We start from the raw sequence: 21,960 nt of genomic DNA on the forward strand, positions 1-21,960 counted from the left end.
AGAATACAACGACGAAAGGGAGAGCCATGTATGAGGGGTGAGCAAGATACACTAGACATAAAGTGAGAGAGGGAGAGATAGGAGGTAACAGTGTGCTAGAGCCAGATGGAACATAAGCATGTGGTAGACAGTAAGCTAGATCAAGAGAGGTGAAAGAGTGAAATCTGCAGCAGAGAGAAGTGAAAGTGCACTAGAAAGAGCCAGAGAGGCAGGAGTGTGCTAGGTACCTAGCCAGCCACGAGCAGTGGTGCAAAACTAGAGAGCCAGTTTGATGTAGTGGTTAAGAGCAGTGGATTGTAATCTGGGAGAACCAGGTTTGATTTCCCACTCCTCCACATGCTGCCAGCTGGGTGACCTTGGGTCAGTCACAGTTCTCTCAGAGCTCTTTCAGCCCCACCTACCTCATAGGGTGTCTGTTGTGGGGAAAGGAAGGGAAGGCAATTGTAAGCCATTCTGACACTCCCAAGTGAAGGGCGAGGTATAAATCCAACTCTTCGTCCAATGGTCAGTGCCAACAGGTCTGGAGAAAAATGTCCCTTTATGGAATGTGTGGAATTTTTACTCTGCTTTTTCTCCCCACTGCAGACCCAAAGATTCTTACATTGTTCTCTTCTCCGTTTTATCCTCACAACAACTTCGTGAGGCAGCCTAGGCTGAGAGTTGTGTGACTGGCCCAAGGTCGCCCCGAGTGTAGTGGTAGTAGTAAAATTTATTGTGTAGCCAATGGCCATTACAATTTCGAAAGGTCGCCCCGAGTGGGAATTCCCACCTGGGTCCCCACAGACCCTACCTAGTCCAATACGCTAAGCACTACAGCGGACTGGAAATGGGCAGCTGATCCTTTCTGGGGCCTCGGAGACCTCTAACCTCCCCTCCGCCGCCCACCTCATCTCCTGCACCACATTGCGGAGCTCAGGTAGAGCGAGCGGGGCCAAGTCCTGCTGCACCTCCTCGCCCAGCTCTCTCGACTCCCCCGTATGGATGCTGTCGCGCTCCGACTCCTCGTCCGTCAGCGTAGGGCGGGGTTCCATCTTTCAACCGCGCCTCTGGAGGATGCCCGCTTTCCTCGCGGGTCTGGCACGTTCAGACGTTTGCGAGGTATTGCAAGCGGCGGGGAGAAGAACCCGACGGGAACGGCCAATCAAAGAGTTGCCATGGCTCCGGGAAGTGGGCGGGGCACGGAAGCGTGCCGTGGGTTGGTTGCGCGCGCAACCACGAGGAACCCGGCCCGGCTGGGTGAGTTAGTTGCGCGCGTCGCCCAAAGGAGCCTTCCGACGCCGAAGGGAGCGAGTGGGTGGGGCACAAGCCGCGCGTGCTGGGTGGGTGGGGGTTTGGGCTGCGCGCGCAGCGTGGAGGAATCCGCCGGCGCGGCAGGCGGCGCTGTGGTGCCAGGCCCTCACCGGCCTGAGCGGCTGCCTCTCTTGCCCAGCGAGGCTGGGTCGGTAGGCGTGTCGCCGCCGCCGCTGAGGCCAAGGCTGCTGCCGCCGCCTCCTTTTCCGGGTCCGCTGCGGCGGCGAGTGAACCAGCGAGGGAGGCGAGTAAAGAAACGAGCAGGCCGGCCCCGCCGGCTCGGGTCCGCGCCGCGCCCCCCCCCCCGCGCCGCCTCTCCGCTGCCGCCATGCCCGGCCCGGCCGCCGGCAGCAGGGCCCGTGTCTACGCTGAAGTGAACAGCCTGAGGAGCCGCGAGTACTGGGACTACGAGGCCCACGTCCCCACCTGGGGGTAAGAAGAGGCAGGCAGGCAGGCAGGCACCACCCCCCTCCCTCCCTCCCTCCCTCCCGGCGGGAATGGCGCGTGCTACAGTTAGCCGGCTGTGCCTCGCCCGGAGGCGCGTCCCGCTTTCTTTGCTCGCAGCCTCTTTTTCTCTGCTCCCCCGCCCCGAAATCGTTCCGTTCATACAGTTGCACCTTTTGGTTCCTCTTTCTGTTCGGTCAGAGGCAGCTCGAATATTCTCCACGTCTAGAGGTAGTCTCGGGTTGGGGGGGGGCAGGCCTGGGTTTCTGACGCCTTCGTTCTCCGGGGCTAGCCGTTGGCCGAGGGGTCTGAATCGGGAGGCTAAACCAGATTAAAAACACTAGTTCGAGTGTAAGAGTCTGATAGCGCTTTTTAAAGAGTAAGGCCTAATGGATAACATGGGAGTTACTCCAGAGTAGGCCTGCTCAGGATGGCTCCCTTAAAGTCCCAAGTGGATGCATTTAACCTGGACGTTACTATTCCAGCGTCTAAGAAAAATCTTACCTGGGCGTCTCAGGCAGTGGAAGAGAAGAAGTAGGTCTGGGATGCAGAAAGTGCATGTAGGAAGAACCTTTTCTTCTTCTTCCAGAACAATGGGCTGCTGATGCACCCAGTGAAGTTGATGGGTGACAGATTCTTGGTGGACAAAAGGAAATTTTTGTTTATTCAACAAGTAATTAAATTTAGAGTTTACCGTCAGTCAATGTAGTGATGGCCATAAAGATCCATCAATAAAGGATAGGTCCATCAATAGTTACTACCCAAAATGACTACAGGAAATCTCCTCATACAGAGGAAGTCAGTCTCTGGACACAAGTGCCAGGAGGCAACATTGGGAGGGCCTTGGTGTCTGTGGACTATGTGTTGGTCCTCCCAAGGCAACTAGTTGACTTCCATGTTAAACAGATTGCTGGACTAGACGGATGACTGACTGGATCCAGCATTTTGGGGGTGAGATCTTCTAACAGATGTGAGGCAGATCACTTTGTATTTCCAATGTGACACATTTTCTAATGTGATATCAGATGTATAGAGCATTATTTTGGGTCTCAAGTTTTACTTTTTCTTTTTTTGCATCCATGCACAATAGTTAGTATTGGATCATGTGGAAAATGCCTTTTGACTCATGGGCATGCTTCTTTGTTGAAAAAGAGATCCAAGGCATGCTCTTGTGATTCTGCCTGTTGGCAGGGGTGAATTCAGGAGTTCTGGAGTCATCATGGCTTAAGATCAGATATTAATTAGTTACTCTGAATCCCGTCATGTATTTAAAACAGTGGCAATTGGATCAATTTGTGACTTGGAAATAGGTAGTGCTAATCGGGAATGTTATCCTATGGATTGGTTGGGTGATATTTTATCCTTTTCTGTTGCCATCATCCTTGTTGGGATGCTTGTAGGAAAAGGTGAAGGAAAAGTCTTCCTTAGAGAATTGTCTTCCTCACTCAAGATCTTTGAAAGGGAGTTTGTAGAGTGCACTGCCTACATCATGTAGTTCAGAACAGTCTCCATCAGTTCTGTAGCTTAAGTCAAGTCAAATGTCGACAAACTGACAGATTCTCATTTTGATCTCATGGTTACAGATGGATAGCAAATGTTGAGAATTCTTAGCTTGGAAGATTTAGGTTCTTTTCCTATCCCTCACAGCTGGTATAATATTGAGATAATACCTACGAAGATTTTCAATCCAGCAATAGCAGTCTATTGACTGTCTTGATGTAAAAAACTCTTGTTCTCTGCATCTGAAAAGAATCTAATGTGTGACCTTCTCTTACTGGAAGGGTTAGGAGAGGGTTTCAAGTTTGTAACTCTGAAGCATGTTTTTCTTTTCACTCTCTGCAGTAATCAAGACGATTATCAACTTGTTCGGAAACTCGGCCGGGGGAAATACAGCGAAGTCTTTGAGGCCATTAACATCACCAACAATGAGCGAGTGGTTGTGAAAATTCTGAAGGTGAGTTTGCAGCAAGGTTGTATAATCTTTCCTTCAGCTGTGTAACAGATTGTTCTTAATGCATAAATTCTTAACCATTTGAGTTTTTGGATTTAAAATGGGAGTTGTGTCACTTTGGTAATCCTTTGCTGATTGTACTCTCTCCTTTCTGTCCTGGAAACCTAAAACTGTAACATAAAATCCTTTTTGTGAAGTAACAGAATCATGCCTTGTATTTGAATAGTACCATGTATGCTGGCCCCATTTAATAAAATAGTAAATGGTGGAGCCAGCTGGGCAGGGCAGATATTAAGCTATGTTAACTGTAATGCAGGGGGATCATTCCATTAACTTTTCAATAATTCACAGTATCCTGATAAGAGTTCTGTCATAGGTGACTACCTGGATGGATTTTGAATAAGCAAGCTTGGATGTTGCTCTTTGTAGTAATATAATGCTAGTCAGCTTATCTTAAAATGAGGTGGGAAGCATGTTTATCACTGGATTACATTTGGTTTAACAGCATTTTAACTAAATATCAGAGTTTAATGGCACATTTAAAGACTGACAAAGTTATTGTGGCGGATGCTTTAATGAGTCAGATCCCATTTTCTTCAAAGTGCATGAAATGTAACATCCAGTTTGGCAGGGAGAAAGGGAGAGAGATGCAGAGCAACAAGTAGTTACACCCTACTGGGAGTAGTTCCCCTACTAGGGAGTAGTAGGGGAGTACTCCCCTACTGGGGAGGGGAGTAATTCCCCTACTGGGAAGTAGGGGGTAGTTACTGCAAGAAGAGGCCAGAACATAACAGAAGCCATGTTGGATCAGGCCAATGGCCCATCTAGTCCAACACTCTGTGTCACACAGTGGCCAAAATCCAGGTGCGATCAGGAGGTCCGCTAGCAGGGCCAGAACTCCAGAAGCCCTCCCATTGTATCCTTCCAAGCACCAAGAATACAGAGCATCAATGCCCCAGACATAGCGTTCCATCTATAACTTGTGGCTATAGCCACTGATGGACCTCTGCTCCATATGTTCACCCAATCCCCTCTTGAAGCTGTCTGTGCTTGTAACTGCCACCACCTCCTGTGGAAGTGAATTCCACATGTTAATGACTCTTTGGGTGAAGGAGTGCTTTTATCTGTTCTAATTTCACTGAGTGCCCACGAGTTCTTGCATTGTGAGAAAGGGAGAAAAGTATTTTTTTACCTTCTCTGACCCATGCATACTTTTATAAGCCTCTGTCTTGTCTCCCCTCAATCATCATTTCTCCAAGCTGAAGAGCCCTAACCTTTTAAACCTTTCTTCATAGGGAAAGTATTTAATCCTCTTAGTCATTTTAGGCCTACAGCACCAGTTCACCGTCGCGCCGCCTCTCCGCTGCCGCCATGCCCGGCCGCCGGCAGCAGGGAACCCGTGGCTTCCCGCCGAAGATGCGGCTTAAAAAACTAGTACTTACAAGGTACTAGTTTCCAGAAACCGCAGGCCAAGGGCGGGCATCTGATCGCGTTTCCGGTGGAATTACGTGGCACCCGGCGCCCGCCGATGTTCGTCGCAAACGGGGGGGGGGTTCCTCCCAAGTCTCCGCAGGATGCGCAAAAGCGCCCAACAGCGCATACGCACAAAGAGTGATTACTAGTGTGATTGCGCGGCTTGGCTTCTTTGCTGTAGGATACTTGTGTGATCGGCATCTCCCCCATGACCACGGGACCTCGACTGGGACGTGTGATCCGGGTGGCCACGCTTTATTTTGCTCCGGGGCAAACAGCCACGCTCCCCCCCCCCCACATTTTCTGGCCCGTGTGACCGCCACCTCAGTTGTTCTTTTCTGCGCCTTTTCCAGTGCTGTCTTTTTTGAGGTGTGGTGACCAGAACTGTACACAGTATTCCAGATGAGGCCGCACAATAGATTTATACAGGGGCGTTATGGTACTGGTCGATTTGTTTTCAGTCCCCTTCCTAATAATCCCCAGTACAGCATTTGCCCTTTTTATTGCAGTAGCATGCTGAGTCGACATCTGCCATGGCTCCAAGATCTCTCTTCTGGTCAGTTACCGCCATTTCGGACCTCATCAGTGTATATTTATAGTTAAGATTTTTGGCTCCAATGTGCATTACTTTGCTCCTGCCCATGTTGAACCTCATTTGACATATTGATGCCCACTCTCCCAGCCTTGACATATCTTTGGAGCACCTCACAGTCCTCCCTGGTTCTTACTGCCCTGAACAACTTAGTGTCATCTGTAAACTTAAGCCACTTCACTGCTTACTTCCAACAATGAACAAGTTAAAAAGCACTGGACATAGTACTGAGCCCTGCGGTACCCCACTGCTTACCACCTTCTACTGTGAAAACTGTCTATTTATACTCACTCTCTGAGTCTGTTTCCTGTTAATTGACCAGTTTTAACCCACAGGAGGACTTCTTATCGCACAACTGCTGAGTTTACTTAGGAGCCTTTGATGAGGAGCTTTATCTAAAGCTTTGTAGAAATCTAGGTAAACATCATCTACTGGTTCACCCTTGTCCACATGCTTGTTCACCTCCTCAAAGAACTCTAAAAGGTTAATGAGACAAGATGTTCCCTTCCAGAATCTATGCTGATTCTTCCTCAACAATTTTTGTTCATCAGTGTGCCTACTAATTCTATCTTTAATAACGGATTCCACCAACTTACCTGGTATCAATGTTAGATTGACTAGCCTGTAATTTCCCAGATCTCCTCTGAAACCTTTTTTAAAGATGCGGGTAACATTAGGGAATGTAGGCAGATATTAGTGATAGATTGCATATTTTTGTCAGGAGATCCACTAGGAGATTATCCCAGGATGCAAGTCAATGATCTTAAATTGCAGAACACAAATGAAAATAAGATCTAGTCAAAAGAGTAGGTGGCCATTCAGAATGGGTATGAACCACTACAGCCCCAATTGTTCATGAATTAGCAAAGTAGGATATATCTGAATAGTGTATGTAAACCTGAAAAGGGTAATTGCTTTTTGCAGTGTCCTAAACACTGCCAATCCCTGTTGAATCCAAGCCCGATAGTGTCAGATGTGTTTATGAATGCCAACTCAGCATCAGCAGTTTCTCTCCTGAATCTCCTTTTGAACCTCTTCTGCTAAAATGTTGTAAGCTTTAAGTCTATTACTAAAGGTCCAGGGAGACTGAAATGCTCCCCTTTGGCTGTTGAGCATTTCCATTTTAAACATGTGACTTGTCTCTGATCCATTTTGCTTAGAGACTCCAGTTTGCCAAAGTAAATGGCTGAAGAGCATTGCTAGCACATGATGGCATCTATCACAGTAGAAGATGTGCGGGTGAATGAGCTGCTGGCAATATGAGTCCTGCAGTCCTGTTGTTTGAGTAGATATGAGGGACATTGATGTGGCGGGGACTGGTGGTCTCTGGTTAGTTTCTTTGTTGGGGAGGCCTGTTGAGGCTGGAAATTAGTTGTTAAAGCTGGGGATTGTCTGTAAAACAAGGCCAGTACTGCTCTCCAAGGCCTCTGAGCAGAAAGGGGTGGCCTTCCAGAAATGGCTTTATGTCCCTGGCAATGCGTTGAAAAGTTTCTAGAGGTAAGCTTTAGGTGTTAAATGGCAGCAGTCTGTCACTTTTTGTGCTGGGGTTGTCCTGTGGAAGAAGACTCCTGGGTTCCCATCTAGCCTTGTACTGTACTGTAAGGAATACTGGATGTAAACTATAAACAAGCCTGTCCATTTCTGTACTGTAATGTCTTCTGAAAGAACTCCAGGTATCAGTCGGTGGGCTACGTATCTGAAATGAGGCTTCATTTGTTCTTGGCTCACACAGGAAGAGAGCAAGCTATGAGCAAAGAAGCCACAGTTCAACTCTCACATCGGCCATGAATCAGTGGGTGGGCTTAGGCTGAGAAGCAACATGCACTGCAAGCCTGCTGTAGAAATGCAGTTATTTTAAGCCCCCGGAGGGGATTTTTTATTGATTTTTTTAAACACTAAAAAACTAGAACAGAAAAAAGAAAGGGAAAGCTACATATAAGGGAGAAAGTAAAGAACCCACTACTAACTAAAAACCCAAGAGGAGATCTCCAACTAGCTTTTTATACTTCATTCAGACCTTTCATCTTTGTACTTCTTATGAACTGTCAATCTTTTAACCCTTTTAACCATCCCCAGTTACATTTAATTGCCCAATAACAATGCCCCCCATCATCCCCTAGAACCAAAGTTCTCAAAGGCACAATTCAGAGTCCTTCAGCCGTTACTTCTTCTTCTCTCTCTCCCGCAGTTTGTAGGAACTTTTCGGGGCTGATGCCCCCTGCTCAAACAAAGAGTCCTCACCAGACAAACCAGTTTCCAGCTCTCCACTGGACTTATCGTCCTCTTCTTTTTTCTCGTCCTCTGGCCTTCCCAGCTGCTCCTTTAGAAACTCTTGAGCTTTAAGAACAGAGTCAATCTTGACCTTCTTCTCCTTGATCTTGAATATTACTCCTTCTGGAAACAGCCATTTATATCCAATTGAGTTTGTTTGGAGGAAAAACACAAGTTCTTTGTATTTCTTTCTGCATTGTCTTACTTCAAATGGAATATCCTTTAGCGCTCTGACAGCATTCTCCCCCACCTTCAGGGGTGTCGCAGCAACTGCTTTCAGGATAGCATCCCTGACGTGCCTCTTCGAGAATCTTACTACAATTTCCCCAGGCAGATTATTTTTCTTTATGTATCCTGAATATGACCTGTAGGCCACATCCATGTCGTTGAGTAGCAAGTCCGCCTTTATATCTGCTACTGGGGCAAGTAGCTCACTCATAAGTTCTTTAAGAGTCTCTCTTCTTTGGCACCCCCTGGAAGCGCAGGACCATATTGGCCTTATCCATTTGCACTTGCAGCATCTGATCTTCCAAAGATACAGTTTTCTTTTCCAATTTTTGCACTTTTTTCCTCACTATCTGCGTTGTCTCAGCCATTTCCTTTACTTTCTCAGCATCCTGCTTCATTACTTGAATCAAATCCGTTATTTGCGTTTGTTGAGCAGTAATGCTTGTTGTCACAACTTGGAGCTGCTTTTGTTGTACAGTAATATTTGCTGTTCCAGCAGAGGGCGCATGACCTCTGTCATCGCCTTCGTCGTCTCACTGGTCATTTCCGGCACCTTCGGGGACTCTAGTTTCGCTTTAAAAAGTTTCTCTTTGTCTCTGTCCCTCTTCCCTGCCATCTTTTTCTCGTTTGTTTGCTTTCGCAATAAATTTTAAAGTCTCTGAATATACGCTTATCTGTATAGCTCGATGAATGAGTACTCTGGGCAATTTCTTGTTTATTCTTCCACTCCCTCCCCTTTCGCTCAACGATTTATGGACATGGGAGGCGTCCCTCCCACCACTCGCTTCTGCCGTTTCGCCGCTTCGGGTAAGGAGTGTCTTTTCATTTAAAAATCAGTTCTCATTTGACTCACGTTCATAGTTGGTCTTCCGACCCCTCTTCATTCATCATTTCAAATGCCTGATCTCCTGAACTTGATCCGGCTAGCTTCACTTGTACCATCAGGTCTATCAGCTGGACGGACCACTGGAGCAAGGGGGAGCCTCGATTCCCTGGCATTCAGCCAGAGAAGAGGCTACCCTTCAAAGCTCCTTGGCCAGGTGCCCTTCCCCGGGCTCCTGGGGGGGGTTACGAGCCTGCTCACCCCCTCCATCCGCCAGAGCACGGAGGTGAGTCCGTGAGCCATCAAATGGAAGTCGAAATGCAGTCATTTTTCACTGTTTTGTTAGTCCTGAGGATGTTTGTCAACTGACCACCTGTTATTTTACCAAAAAACTTCTTTTGGGAGAATTCCGTTACACCCTATACATCTTATAAACCCCGTCTTGACTACTGGTCCCACTTTCCCAAGTAGTACTAAGATCTCTAAGAGGCAGCTTGAGGAGTTGATTGGGGAAAAGAGAACCTTGGAGGAAAGGCAGGGCAACAATATGATAGATAGTAAATTCTATGTGTTTGGGAGTGAAGGACGAGGGAGGTTGCTGTCTCCCATACGGGAGTAGTAAAAAAAAATGCAAATTAACATTTACAGGGTTTTTGCATTTGCAGTGGCAGTTTACTGGGCTTGTATGCAGCCATCTTAAATATTGATACTACAGCAGTAGTTCATGATGGTTTGGAAGTGCTGGGGCTCAGTGTGTTCATTGGTCTTCCTCAGAATATTTTGCAAGAGTGAAATGCTTATCTTGACACAGCCAGTGTACAGCAGCTTATTAGAAATTGGGGAAGCTATTCTGAAACGTGACATACAGTTAATTTCCTGGGTTTGGTGCAGTTCTGCAGTTTCAATAGTGTCCTGTTGCAGTGCACACAGTATTGCTAGGTCAGGGGCTTGAATGCACATTTTAACCACACAGTGGACATTGGGGCATTTGTGTTGTAGAGTTCCTTAAGCCAGTAAGACATGTCTCTGCTCCAAGGAACTTACAATCTGAAGCAGTGATGGGGAGATGACAGAGAGGCCTAGAGCAGGGGAGGCTAGAGTTATTCCATTGCACTGGTGGCCATGCAGAGTCAACATTTACTACTCTCTGAGAACTTCTGGTGCTGGTACCTCTTGGGGTACAATATGCCCTATATAGGGTATTTTGTTGGATAACTCTTAGGTGTAAGTTGTATGCGTCTTCCTGGGAGTAGTTCCCCTTGAATGCAGCTTACTTATTGCTCAGAGCTTGTTTCTGAGTAAGCATGCTTAGAATCTAGAAAGAATTTTTATGGTAGATTCATGCGAATGGTCAAACCAGAATCCATTTCCCAAGTTTTTTTCAGAGTCTGTAGAAGGTTCTAAATAGCTTTTCAGCACTTTGTATATAGTTACATCTTGCCTATGGTAAATCTTCTTTCCATTCTGAATATACTTGATTATATATGTTATGCCATTAAAGGTCAGAATTGAATTAGTAGAGTGAGTTGAAGACATACATAACATTCAAAGTAGTGGATGTAGCATGATTATCTGTTCCAAAAATAGTAACCAACAAACAGAGGGACTCACAGGGGAAGGGAAATCCCATCACCCTCTGCAGGCTGCCTTTCCTGCTCTGTCTCCATTTTTTTTCTCCCTTCCCTGTGCTCTTCCTTGTTTGCTCTGGCTCCCATTCTTCCCCTCCCTACTTTCTTTCTCCCATTTCATATTTGTTGCTACCTTCCGTTCCTAGTTCATCTCTTCACCTACCATAGTCTCTGCGTCTTCTCTCCTCTCCTAACCCAGCTCCTGCTTTCAGCCACCCTAAGAAACTTCAGTAAGTACGCAAAATAGTTTAATAGTGCCAAGATCTCGAAACACTTGTCTTGCAAGATCATGGCTGCCACTTTCGAGTTGCCTAGGTCATCATTTTCTGGGGTTCGCTGTGCAAGCCCAAAATGGCAGCCACAACCTCTGAACTTAGTCTTGCAAGATACTGTCACCTTTAAATTATGTTTTTGCTAGTTTCCCCCCCCCCCCGTAAGATGTTTCTGCAAACTTGTGTGGATTTTTTGTTCCATGTGGTGGGACCACTCTTTGCTATCAGATAGATATAATTTATTCTTATGATATTTGTATTCAGCGTTATCTCTTCAGAGTGGCTAGCAAAGCAGCAAGTTGCAAATGCGTAAAAACTGTATAGCAGTCCATAAGCCAAATAAAGAAGAGAAGTAAAAGATTGGATTTATATCCTGCCCTTTACTTGGAACCTCAGAGCAGGTTACAATGTCCTTTCCCTTCCCGTCCCCACAACAAACACCCTGTGAAGTAGGTGGGGCTGACAGAGCTCTCTCGAGAACTGCCTTTGAGAGAACAGCTCTAAAAGAATTTATGACTGACCCAATGTCACACCAGCAGCTGCATGTGGAGGAGTGGGGAATCAAACCTGGTTCTTCAGATTAGAGTCCACACTCCTAACCACTACACCAAACTGGCTCTGCCAGTTTATCCTCCACCAATCATCCTCTGAAATGACGCCATTTAACAAACCTTCCTGAATGCAGTAAGTGAAGGCTGTAAGCCATTGAAAGGACTGGACAATGCCACAGAAAAATCCTGCAACCTGACTGTTGACAGATGGAAAATACTAGCAGAGGCCACTACAAGGAGAAAGTTGTCTGAAGAACATGGCTGGTACAGGGGACGATATTAGGAGATGTACTTCAATAAGAACGAGATTCCTAGGCTGTGAAGGACTTTAGAGGTTGATAAATAGTAGTATGAATTGAGTCTGGAAGCATATACATAACTGATGAAGTTGACACAGTGGTGAAGTTATATATTCCAAGCCATTGACAGGATTTTCACTGCTGCATTTTGTACCAATCCAAACTTCTAATCAGTGCTCCCTCTAAGCTGTGGAGTCTTGTGAGCAAAAATTCTACTTAGTGAGCTACTGGCATTAAAGTTGTGAGTGAGCGATTTGGCTTCTGCATAAATTAATTTGCTCCGGAGCCATCTGTCCTGAGCAAAGACAAAAATGTGTGAGCCGGAGGCTAAAAAACTGTGAGCTAACTCACACTAACTCAGTTTAGAGGGAACACTGCTTCTGACGTGTCTTCAAAGGTAGCCCCATATAGAGCTTGTCACAGTAATCCAGTCTGGAAGTTAACATAGAAAAGAATGGCTCAGTTTGCAGAGTGGTGGGGCAGTTTACGAGGAACATGTAACTGAAAGAAGGTACTCTTAGCAACAGCATCGATTTGTTTATCCATTGACAGGTCTGGGTCCAAGGGCAACCCCAAATTCTTAACTAAAGCTCTCTTTAGTAGACCCTTAATTCTGTACTGGCTTAAGGCTGCCTTCCCATCCAGCATCACATTTATCTTGTCTAGATCAAGTTTCAGTTTGTTTGCTCTCGGCCACTTGAGCATGTCGTGAAGATGCTGGCCCTGGACTGTTACAGCTGCTTCTGGAGGCTTAGATAATAATATAACATTGGCTGATGTCTGCGTATTGGGGACAACCCACTTTGGTTGATCTCAGCCAAAGGCTTAACATAAAGGTTAAGGTGCATGAGGGACTCTATACTAGGGATGGGCACGAACCAAATTACAAACCTAAGTTCATCACGAACTTGGCCCGGTTCATAGTTTGCGAACCTCTATTCATGTCATCCCGCCCCCATGAACCTTCTAGGTGGGTTCGTATGGTTCATGTCAGACACGCTGGCAGCAGCAGCTGCAAGGGTTAGAGAAGTCTCTTTAAATGTGGCCTCTTTAAATGCCTTCTCCAAGCCGCACAGCTTGGTTTTTGCAAACTGTGCCATGGCAGGTGAACAAGTGAACTGAGAAGGCATTTAAATGTCTTCCCAGTTGGAAGTGATGTTAGCGATTCCTTCCAAGTGGGGAGAGTGATAGGGATCGCTGAAACGCCTTGCATAAGCTTTTGCAAGCCATTTCAGCAACCCCTTTCACCCCGCTTCCATCCCTATTCTATACCCTAGTTTCCAACTAGCTGGTGCTGCCTCTCTTTGGAAACACTATCCTGCCAACAAGAAAAGAACAGCACCAACCTTTTATGTCAGGCAATGATTGTAGTTGACAAAAACCGAAAAAGGGGGGGGGGACTCAATCCAAGATATAACTGCGAACCAAAAGGGCTAAACTAACACTGTATGTTATAAAAGTACAAATGTTTATTAAGGTGTACACATGTTAAAACATATTATGATTAAAAGAAAGAGTCTAAATATCAGACTTATAAAAAATTTTTCACATACAAATACATTTGATGGATAAACAATTTCAAATTTAAGAACCAAACGTGTTTTGGCCCCTTTGGGCCTTCTTCAGTGGTCACTATTTTCTATATTGTACTGACACACATCCAAATACATGTATAAAAGGTTTTAAATATACATATATATATAACCAGATGTTGTTTCCTTGTATGTTTATAATTATGTTACTGGTATATATGTTGGGCCATAGATATAGCCATGGCAATTCTTCAAATTATTCTGGTATCAGAGATTTCAGTTGTCTGGATGTGTGTCACCTCCATCGAAGTACAAGATCAAATTGATGGAGGTGACACACATCCAGACCATTGAAATCTCTGATACAAGAATAATTTGAAGAATTCTCAATTATGAAATTGAGCAAACTTCAGAGAACGGCGGAAGACAGGAAGGCCTGGCGTGATCTGGTCCATGGGGTCGCGAAGAGTTGGACTCGACTGTGTGACTGAACAACAACAACAACTTTTATAACATACAGTGTTAGCTTAGCCCTTTTGGTTTGCAGATGATTGTAGTTGATCCAGCAAAATTTCATGGCTGTCCAGGTCAGATGCTGCTGATAAATTTAATATCAGCAGTGACAGAATGCTCTTGCTGGAATTGTAGCTGGAGATCATCATCCAAAACCAATAGTGATGTTCTACTTCCAAATCCAGGTCTGAGGGCAGACGGAAATGAGTCAAAAGCAGATGTTTCTCCAGAAAAATTGGCAGGTGCTCTTCCATAACCTGCTCAGTCACCTTGCCCCCAAAGGGGAGATGGGGCACAAGTTGATTATTTCCCACACGCTAGCTATCCAAAGACAACTTCTCAAAAAGTCTAATCACAGCTTCTTTCAGCTGTTAAGAAAATACCTCTTGGGAGAACGGCATATTAACCTGCACTAGGAGAGTTTCCAGTTTTCCCGGACATGGTTTTAATAGCCAGGATGGCAAGGATCCAGTATGTGGTAATTGGTTACACTGCTACTGATGCGTCGGGTCATATTAATATTTTTTGAGCCAGTTGTAAATAAGGTAAGATCTTTCAGAAGTCATAAATCTTTCTGTGCACTTATACCTAGATCAATTCCTTTCTATACTTTTAAAATTATTCTCTGTACACAACGCTGTATTATCCTGCGTTGGAAAAAACATGTGACTTGGACCTTTCTGCAGTTATTCACTATTCACATTAACAGTGAATATAGATGGAAAGAATTTTTCTGAAAACTGTTGTGAATGCATATACTATTAGATAAACAAGTAATAGTAAATTCATTGTTTGACCCAACTAGGAACTCCCTTTGTTTGTGGGATAAACCCAGTGCGTACTGTGAAATTGAAAAAGTAAGGTGGAATAATTGAAGGTTGGAAAAATTAGGCTGGCAGCCTGCAGTTTGTTAAAAGCAAGCGGGGGCTATTTTGATTGATGCATATAGTTTCAGTAGGTAGCTGTGTTCATCTGCAGTAGAACAGCTAGATTTGAGTCCAGTGGCACCTTAGAGACCAACAAGATGTTGAAGCTCAACATCAAAAAAACTAAAATCATGGCATCCGGCCCCATCACTCCTTGGCAAATAGAAGGGGAAGTCGTGGAAGTAGTGACAGACTTAATGTTCCTGGGATCCCAGATCACCGCAGACGGTGACAGCAGCCATGAAATTAAAAGACGCCTGCTCCTTGGGAGGAAAGCGATGGCGAACCTAAACAGCATGATAAAAAGTAGAGACATCACCCTGCCAACAAAATTCCGCATGGTCAAAGCAATGGTATTCCCAGTAGTCATGTATGGCTGCAAGAGTTGGACTATAAGGAAGGCCGAGCGCCGAAGAATAGATTCTTTTGAACTATGGTGCTGGAGAAGACTCTTGAGAGTCCCTTGGACTGCAAGAAGATCAAATCAGTCAATCCTAAAAGTAATCAACCCTGACTGTTCACTGGAAGGCCAGATAATGAAACTGAAGCTCAAATACTTTGGCCACCAAATGAGAAGGGAGCACTCACTGGAGAAGACCCTGATGCTGGGAAAGACTGAAGGTCAAAGAAGACGGGGACGGCAAAGGATTAGATGGTTAGACAGTGTCATAGATGCAAGGAACATGAAATTGAGCAAACTTCAGAGGACAGTGGAAGACAGGAGGGCCTGGCGTGATCTGGTCCATGGGGTTGCGAAGAGTTGGACTCGACTGTGCGACTGAACAACAACAAAGCACCTTAGAGACCAACAAGATTTTGGCGACCATGAGCTGTCAAGAGTCAGAGCTGACAAAGGGAGCTTTGACTCTCGAAAGCTCATTGCCCCCCTAAGGTGCTACTGGACTCATCTTGATTGATGCATGTTGTACAAGTACTCTTGTCAGGAAGTTAAGATTGTTGGTGGTGTGTTTGTCTCTTGTCCATAAACATATTTAGCAACACTATCCCAGAACCTTTCCTCATCCTTTCCATAGATTTTTATGAGAAGTGAACTTTTGCGGAGAATCACCATTGATTACACTTGACTGTTTAATGTGGTGGTGGCCAATGCTCCAAGCTGTGGAGTCTTGTGAGCAAAAAATTCTACTTTGTGAGCTACTGGCGTTAAAGTTGTGAGTGAGCGATCTGGCTACTGCATGAATTAGTTTGCTCTGGAGCCATCCTTCCTGAGCAAAGACAAAAATGTGTGAGCTGGAGGCTAAAAAACTGTGCGCTAGCTCGCACTAACTCAGCTTAGAGGGAACACTGGTGGTGGCCAGCCACCCCAGGAACCTGATGGTTGAAGGGTAGCATGGAACTCCTTTTGAGTAATTACTTAATGAAGATTTCTGACATTACTTGTTGCTTTTATTCTGCATTTCCTTCAAACTTGATTGTTAGGGTGGCTTAGCTTCCAGGATCTGACAAAATGTGGCCTGGCCTATCCAGGTCAGGGTGGCTAGACAACCAGTGCACATAGTGTGCCTTGAATCTTGGTGAGAAAGGTGTACTATAAATAACATAAAAGTGGAGGAGAATGTTGCTGCACCAAGTTCCTTGGTAGAAAGATGGATAAAAATGTGAGAGATAGATACCTGTTGGACTGTCTGCAGTCTCACATGATTTGAATGTAAAGAAGAGGGTTGGGTGGCACCCAGCTGTAGATTTGTATGTCTCCCAGCAACTTAACAACACGTGTAAGGGGGAAACAGAACCTTGGGAAATTTACAAGACAGATGCCATGTTACAGAGTAGAGCTAGATTCAAGACCAGCAGTGCCTCAGAGACCAACAAGATTTCAATGATATAAACTTTTGAGCTCCCTTTGTTGAGAGCCTTGACTCTCAAAATCTTATAATCTGGAACATTTGTTGGCCTCTAAGGTACAACTGGACTGCAGAACAACATGACAACCCACCAGAAATTAATGCACCATCAAAAAAGAGTGGAACAACCTATTCATCTTTAATCTGGCAAGTGCCCAGGGGTCCAAGTAAAACAACAGGGTTGCACCTTCCCTCTCATCTTCTCTAGTGGGGGAAAACCAAAGCAGTTTCTGTCCCAAAACCAGCGTGTTGTAATCACCATAATCCAGGAATGTCTGGATTGTAGCTGGAGATTAGCAGACAGCAGCCCGGAGGGTTTCTTTAGGAGTGGTCTCATGACTGCCTCCTCCTAGGCAGCCTGAACTAGCCTGGGATTATCCAACCAGCCCCTCCTTTTCAGTATCAAGCCCTCCGTTGGTAGATCTCCCCTGCCTCGTTGCAACAAGAAACGTCAGCATTTACACTACATTCAGCCTGAAATCCACGTCAGGGCAGATGTGAGCAGTTTTGTCCATGAAGTCACAGAAGGCGACTCCAGGTTCACCCTTAGCCCTGAGGGTTCATGTGATGGGGATATTTCACCACTTGTAAAAGCAGATGCAGTTGTGGCAAAAAAAATTGTTTCAGTGTCAGAGACCCACCACAAGTGGTCTCTAGCCTGTGTCTCTGGAATACCAGGGAGATGAGCTGGCTTTTGGTCAGCAGGGAGAGGCTTGTGGGGGAAAGGAATGTCAGTTGCTTGATTCTGTTTCCACATTCCAGAGACTGAGAGCACCAGAAGAACCATCAATGTTTATGAGCTAGAATGCATTGCTGAATGTCAGCTTTGCACATCTGTCTCATACACACACACTTCTTACTTATAGAAAGCAGCCTGTGTGTGTCTCTTAGTTTACACATCAGAGCTTGTTGGCATAAGACAAGCAGTATTCTTGATCCGTTTGGTAGTATCACTGTTAAAGGAGTGGGCAGTTAAGATACATTTCAACCCTTTTATTGCAGTCGTGCTAACAGTGCAGTGTTTTTAAACATTTTGAGGTGTGATCTGGTGACAAATAGCATGGATTTTTTTTGTACAATAAAGTTTATTGAATTTTTAGTAAAAATTATTAACAGTACAAGTATAAAAAACTCACAGAAAGGTTGTAGTATAACAGAGATAGAGTAGCAAATACTTCAGATGCAGTGCATTGTAGTGGGAATAGTGAAAACTATTGTGGCAAAAAGCAAGAGTTACCTTCCATAGACAGGACGTAAAGTTAACATATATATAAGCGAGCATTGGTGGACAACTGAATTACATTAATAAGCATTACAATAACCATAAGTCATCCATTACTTTAGGTATATCTGTTGGTTCTCTCCGTATATGGGACAAATGGAAGACTGGTCTAGTACGTAAATTTTCTCCATTGTCGACTCTAACTGGACATGGTTGGTTTCCAGAAGATCTAGAAAATATAATTAAAAATGGAGAAGTCAGGGACTTTATTTAATCAAAGATATACTACATGAAGGTGAACTGTTGCCAAAGCAAGACCTTGAGACTTTAATTGATCAAAAGATCTCATGGATCCATTACTTTCAACTGCACTCCAAATTTTCCTAAAGGAATTTCAAAACTGATTTGAAGGAGAAAGAAACAGGTTTCGAGGTCGTATTAGCTCGGGACACTGCTACGCTGAGACATAAACTATCTATAATATATCAACTTTTAATTCGGAGGGGTAATAAATATATGATTAGTACGATGAAGAAATGGGATTCGGACTGTATGATGTCTTCAACAGAACAGGACTGGGACTCAATGTGTGCCTTTACCACAAGATATATTAAATTTCTGCCACTCCAACTACAATATATGAAATTGATTAACCGATGGTATTTGACTCCAACGCGACTGGCACATATTTACAAGACAAACAATAATTTATGTTGGAAGGGATGTGGTAGGACTGCAGGATATCTCCATTGTTGGTGGTCATGCCCTAGAGTCAGGCGCTTTTGGGTATTTATTAGTGCTGCCATCCAAGATATAACAGGTCTCAATCTACCGGAAACACCTGAAGCATTATTACTTCATAAAACACTTGAATCTATTTTACAATCTTCAAACAAACAAATAGTCCTGACTCTACTTGCCTTAGCAAAGATGGAAATCGCGGCTAAGTGGAAGGATAGTAGGGATCCCTCTATCTCAGCTTGGCAAAATAGGATATGGGACTGCTTTATAATTGCTAAATTGACTGATAAAATCCTACGAGAAACACATACCACCTATAAATCACGACTGTTTCATACTTGGGCACCAATCCTAGACTACCTGAAGTCGCAAGCTGTGATTCCCGCTACGGCTGATAATTTGGACCTGATAAATCTCTGATTAGCCTTATGTTAGGTCTACAGTCTGTTCTGTGGAGTGTAGTTATAGTAATTTATTCAGTTAGATCCTTGTTGTTTTATAAAGTAGCTTATATGAATCTTTTTTTAATTATGGGGGGGGGTGAGGGGAACCCGGGGGATTATTGAAGTTATTTTTAATGTAAATTAAAAAAAATAAAAGGTATATCTGTTGGTTGGAGAGGTATTCTAAGGCCCCGGTCACACGGGCTGGATATTGCGGGGGGGAGGCGTGGCTGTTTGTCCCACAGCAAAATAACGCGCGATGGCGCAATCAGGCGTCCCCTCGCGGTCCCATCGAGGTCCCGTGTTTAGGGGGGAGGTGCCGATCACATGACGCGCCAAAGAAGCGGCACGGCAAACGGGGTTGTGGTTTTGTTTTTTTTAGCCTGAAGTATGCGCATGCCTCGTTGGCTGCTTGTGTGCATCCCTGGAGACTTCAGGAAAAAACCTTTTCATAATGGGCCATGGGCGGGCGCCGGATGCCACCGAAAACGCGATCAGACACCCGCCCTTGCCCCACAGTTTCCGGAAACTAGTACCTCGGTTGTGCTACGGGAGTTCTACGCTTCCCAGATGTGGTGGTGAGATCACGCCTGGAAAATCCGCCTATCTTCCGTCTCTCTAGCGTGGCTAATGCTCCATGTGACCGGGGCCTAAGATAGGAAACCATGTTGAAACAAAAGTAGTAGTGGCAGGAATCTTATCAAAATGTGTAGGATTGTCCTAGAGTTTAGCCATGATATACAAATCCCACAACTTTTTATGCCATTGTGAAAGTGTGGGTGCCATTGTCGTTTTCCAGTGTGTGGCAATGACAGTTTTAGCCGCAAAAAGCATAAGAGACCCCTTCTATGGTGGAAAGTGCGGCACAGTTAGCAGCCCATCCATTCAAAAACAAGTTTTCCGGCATGGGGGAAAATGTGTATGTGGATAGAAGATTTGATTTGATCTAGAACTGTATTCCAAAAAGGAAGAATTCTGGGACAGAAGATCCAGCAATGCAGATGGTTTCCTATGTTGCCACATTTTTTCCAGATTTTGGGCTGTATGAAGGATTTATGTAAGCCAATTTATGTGGTGTAAGATACCAATGCGATAAGATTTTGAAAGATTGTAATTTCATTGATATGATTTTGAAGTGGAACAGAAGAGAAGACCATATTTGGTTTCAAGAATCTTCTGAGAGAGTATAGTTACCGTCTTTGTGCCACAGAGTTTGGTAAGACAAGGTTACCTTGCTATTCATTGAAGCCAGTACTTTGTGTATCTTAGAGATTAGACCTTTTTGAGAAATGGTGGCTATACGAAGAACTGATTCAAATGCAGTGTGTGGGTTTTTTAGGATGAATGAAAGTTGGATTTGTGTACAAGGATGTGAGATTTGAAAATATTGTATCCAAGGGATCTTACTTTTTAATTTAGCTTCCAGTTTGGTGTAGTGGTTAAGTGTGCGGACTCTAATCTGGGAGAACCGGGTTTGATTCCCCACTCCTCCACTTGCACCTGCTGATGTGACCTTGGGTCAGTCACAAGCTCTGGCACAGCTGTCCTTGAAAAAGAGCAGTTTGTGTCAGAGTTCTCTCAGCCCCACTCACCTCACAGGGTGTCTGTTGTGGGGAGGGGAAGGGAAAGGAGTTTGTAAGCCGCTCTGAGACACCTTTGGGTAGTGAAAGGCGGGGTATAAATCCAATCTCTTCTTCTTCTTCTTCCAGAGAAACTTTAGGCAATAACAGCTGTTTAGATGTGAGATCTTGAAGTGTGGTAATTTTGGCTGATTTCCAAGAATTGTAAACTGGATTGTTAAAACCTGGTGGGAACCAAATTTGATTTTAAAAGGATTGGTAGCGTAATATTGGTGGCAATAAAAGAGGTCTTATGTGATCCCAAGATGTTAACATTGCTGAAAGTAGAGGGCTATCATAAACTTGTTTGGGCCTTACTTTCCCCCCCCAAAAAAGTATGGCATTATTATTTATGGATGCTGAAAAGGCATTTGATAATATCTCATGGGAATTTATACTCCAGAAAATACGGAATTGGGAATGTGGTGCACATTTTGAATCAATGATAAAGGCTATTTATGGAAAACAGTATGCCAAGGTGGTTATAAATGGGGATGTGACCGCAGATATCGAAATCCAGAAAGGAACGAGGCAAGGGTGCCCGCTATCTCCTTTACTATTTATCTTTGCTTTAGAAACATTAAATAACACAATAAGAAGGGACCCACACATTCGGGGTCTTAGAGTGCGAGGAGAAGAATTTAAATTATTAGCTTATGCGGATGATATTGTATTCATAATGGAGGAGCCAGTGGAGACAGTTCCAAAGTTATTAGAGCTAGTTCGAGATTTTGGGGGGGTAGCGGGGTTAAAGATCAATCGAAAAAAGACAAAAATAATAACAAAAAACTGCACAGCTAACATGTTAACAGAGTTGCAACAGCTAACAGAGATGGAAATAGTGCAAAAATTTAAATATTTAGGAATAATAATTTCAAATAAAAACACTAGGCTCATAAAGGATAACTATGATAAATTACTGGAAGAAATTAAAAAAGATTTGCATCGCTGGAAAAATATACAGCTGTGTTTGTTTGGCCGGATAGCAACTATTAAAATGAATATCTATATATCTAATAGCGAAACGTGCCCCCTGCGTGCGGATACCTAAATCCACGCATCGGGGGCACCTGGGGGGGAGGGAGATTTTTGTGCACACTTGGGGCAGTCCCCAGGTGTGCACAAAAATATGAAAACATGAAAAAAATATCAGGGGGATATGTAAATCCCCCCAAAAGTGACAGAGCGTCCCCTGCGCATGCGCAGGGAATGCTCTGTGAACTGCCTCACCGCCGTCGCCACAGGGGACGGGAGAGCAGCAGAAGGCTTGGCTGGCA

At 44.5% G+C, this 21,960-nt stretch overlaps 1 protein-coding gene across 1 annotated transcript in view; it reads left to right on the forward strand.

Annotated features, from left to right (window-relative positions):
- The first annotated feature begins 1,443 nt into the window (after window positions 1-1,443).
- Window positions 1,444-21,960, forward strand: part of CSNK2A2 (casein kinase 2, alpha prime polypeptide) — an 85,699-nt gene continuing 65,182 nt past the window's right edge. The window contains exons 1-2 of the mRNA XM_015415570.1: window positions 1,444-1,722; window positions 3,577-3,688. Coding sequence (XP_015271056.1) covers window positions 1,619-1,722; window positions 3,577-3,688 — 216 coding nt within the window. The 5' untranslated portion in view covers window positions 1,444-1,618. The remainder of the gene's footprint in view (window positions 1,723-3,576; window positions 3,689-21,960) is intronic.

Source organism: Gekko japonicus, unplaced genomic scaffold, assembly GCF_001447785.1.
Source record: "Gekko japonicus isolate JY-2015 unplaced genomic scaffold, Gekko_japonicus_V1.1 scaffold2097, whole genome shotgun sequence".
Lineage (NCBI taxonomy): Eukaryota > Metazoa > Chordata > Lepidosauria > Squamata > Gekkonidae > Gekko > Gekko japonicus.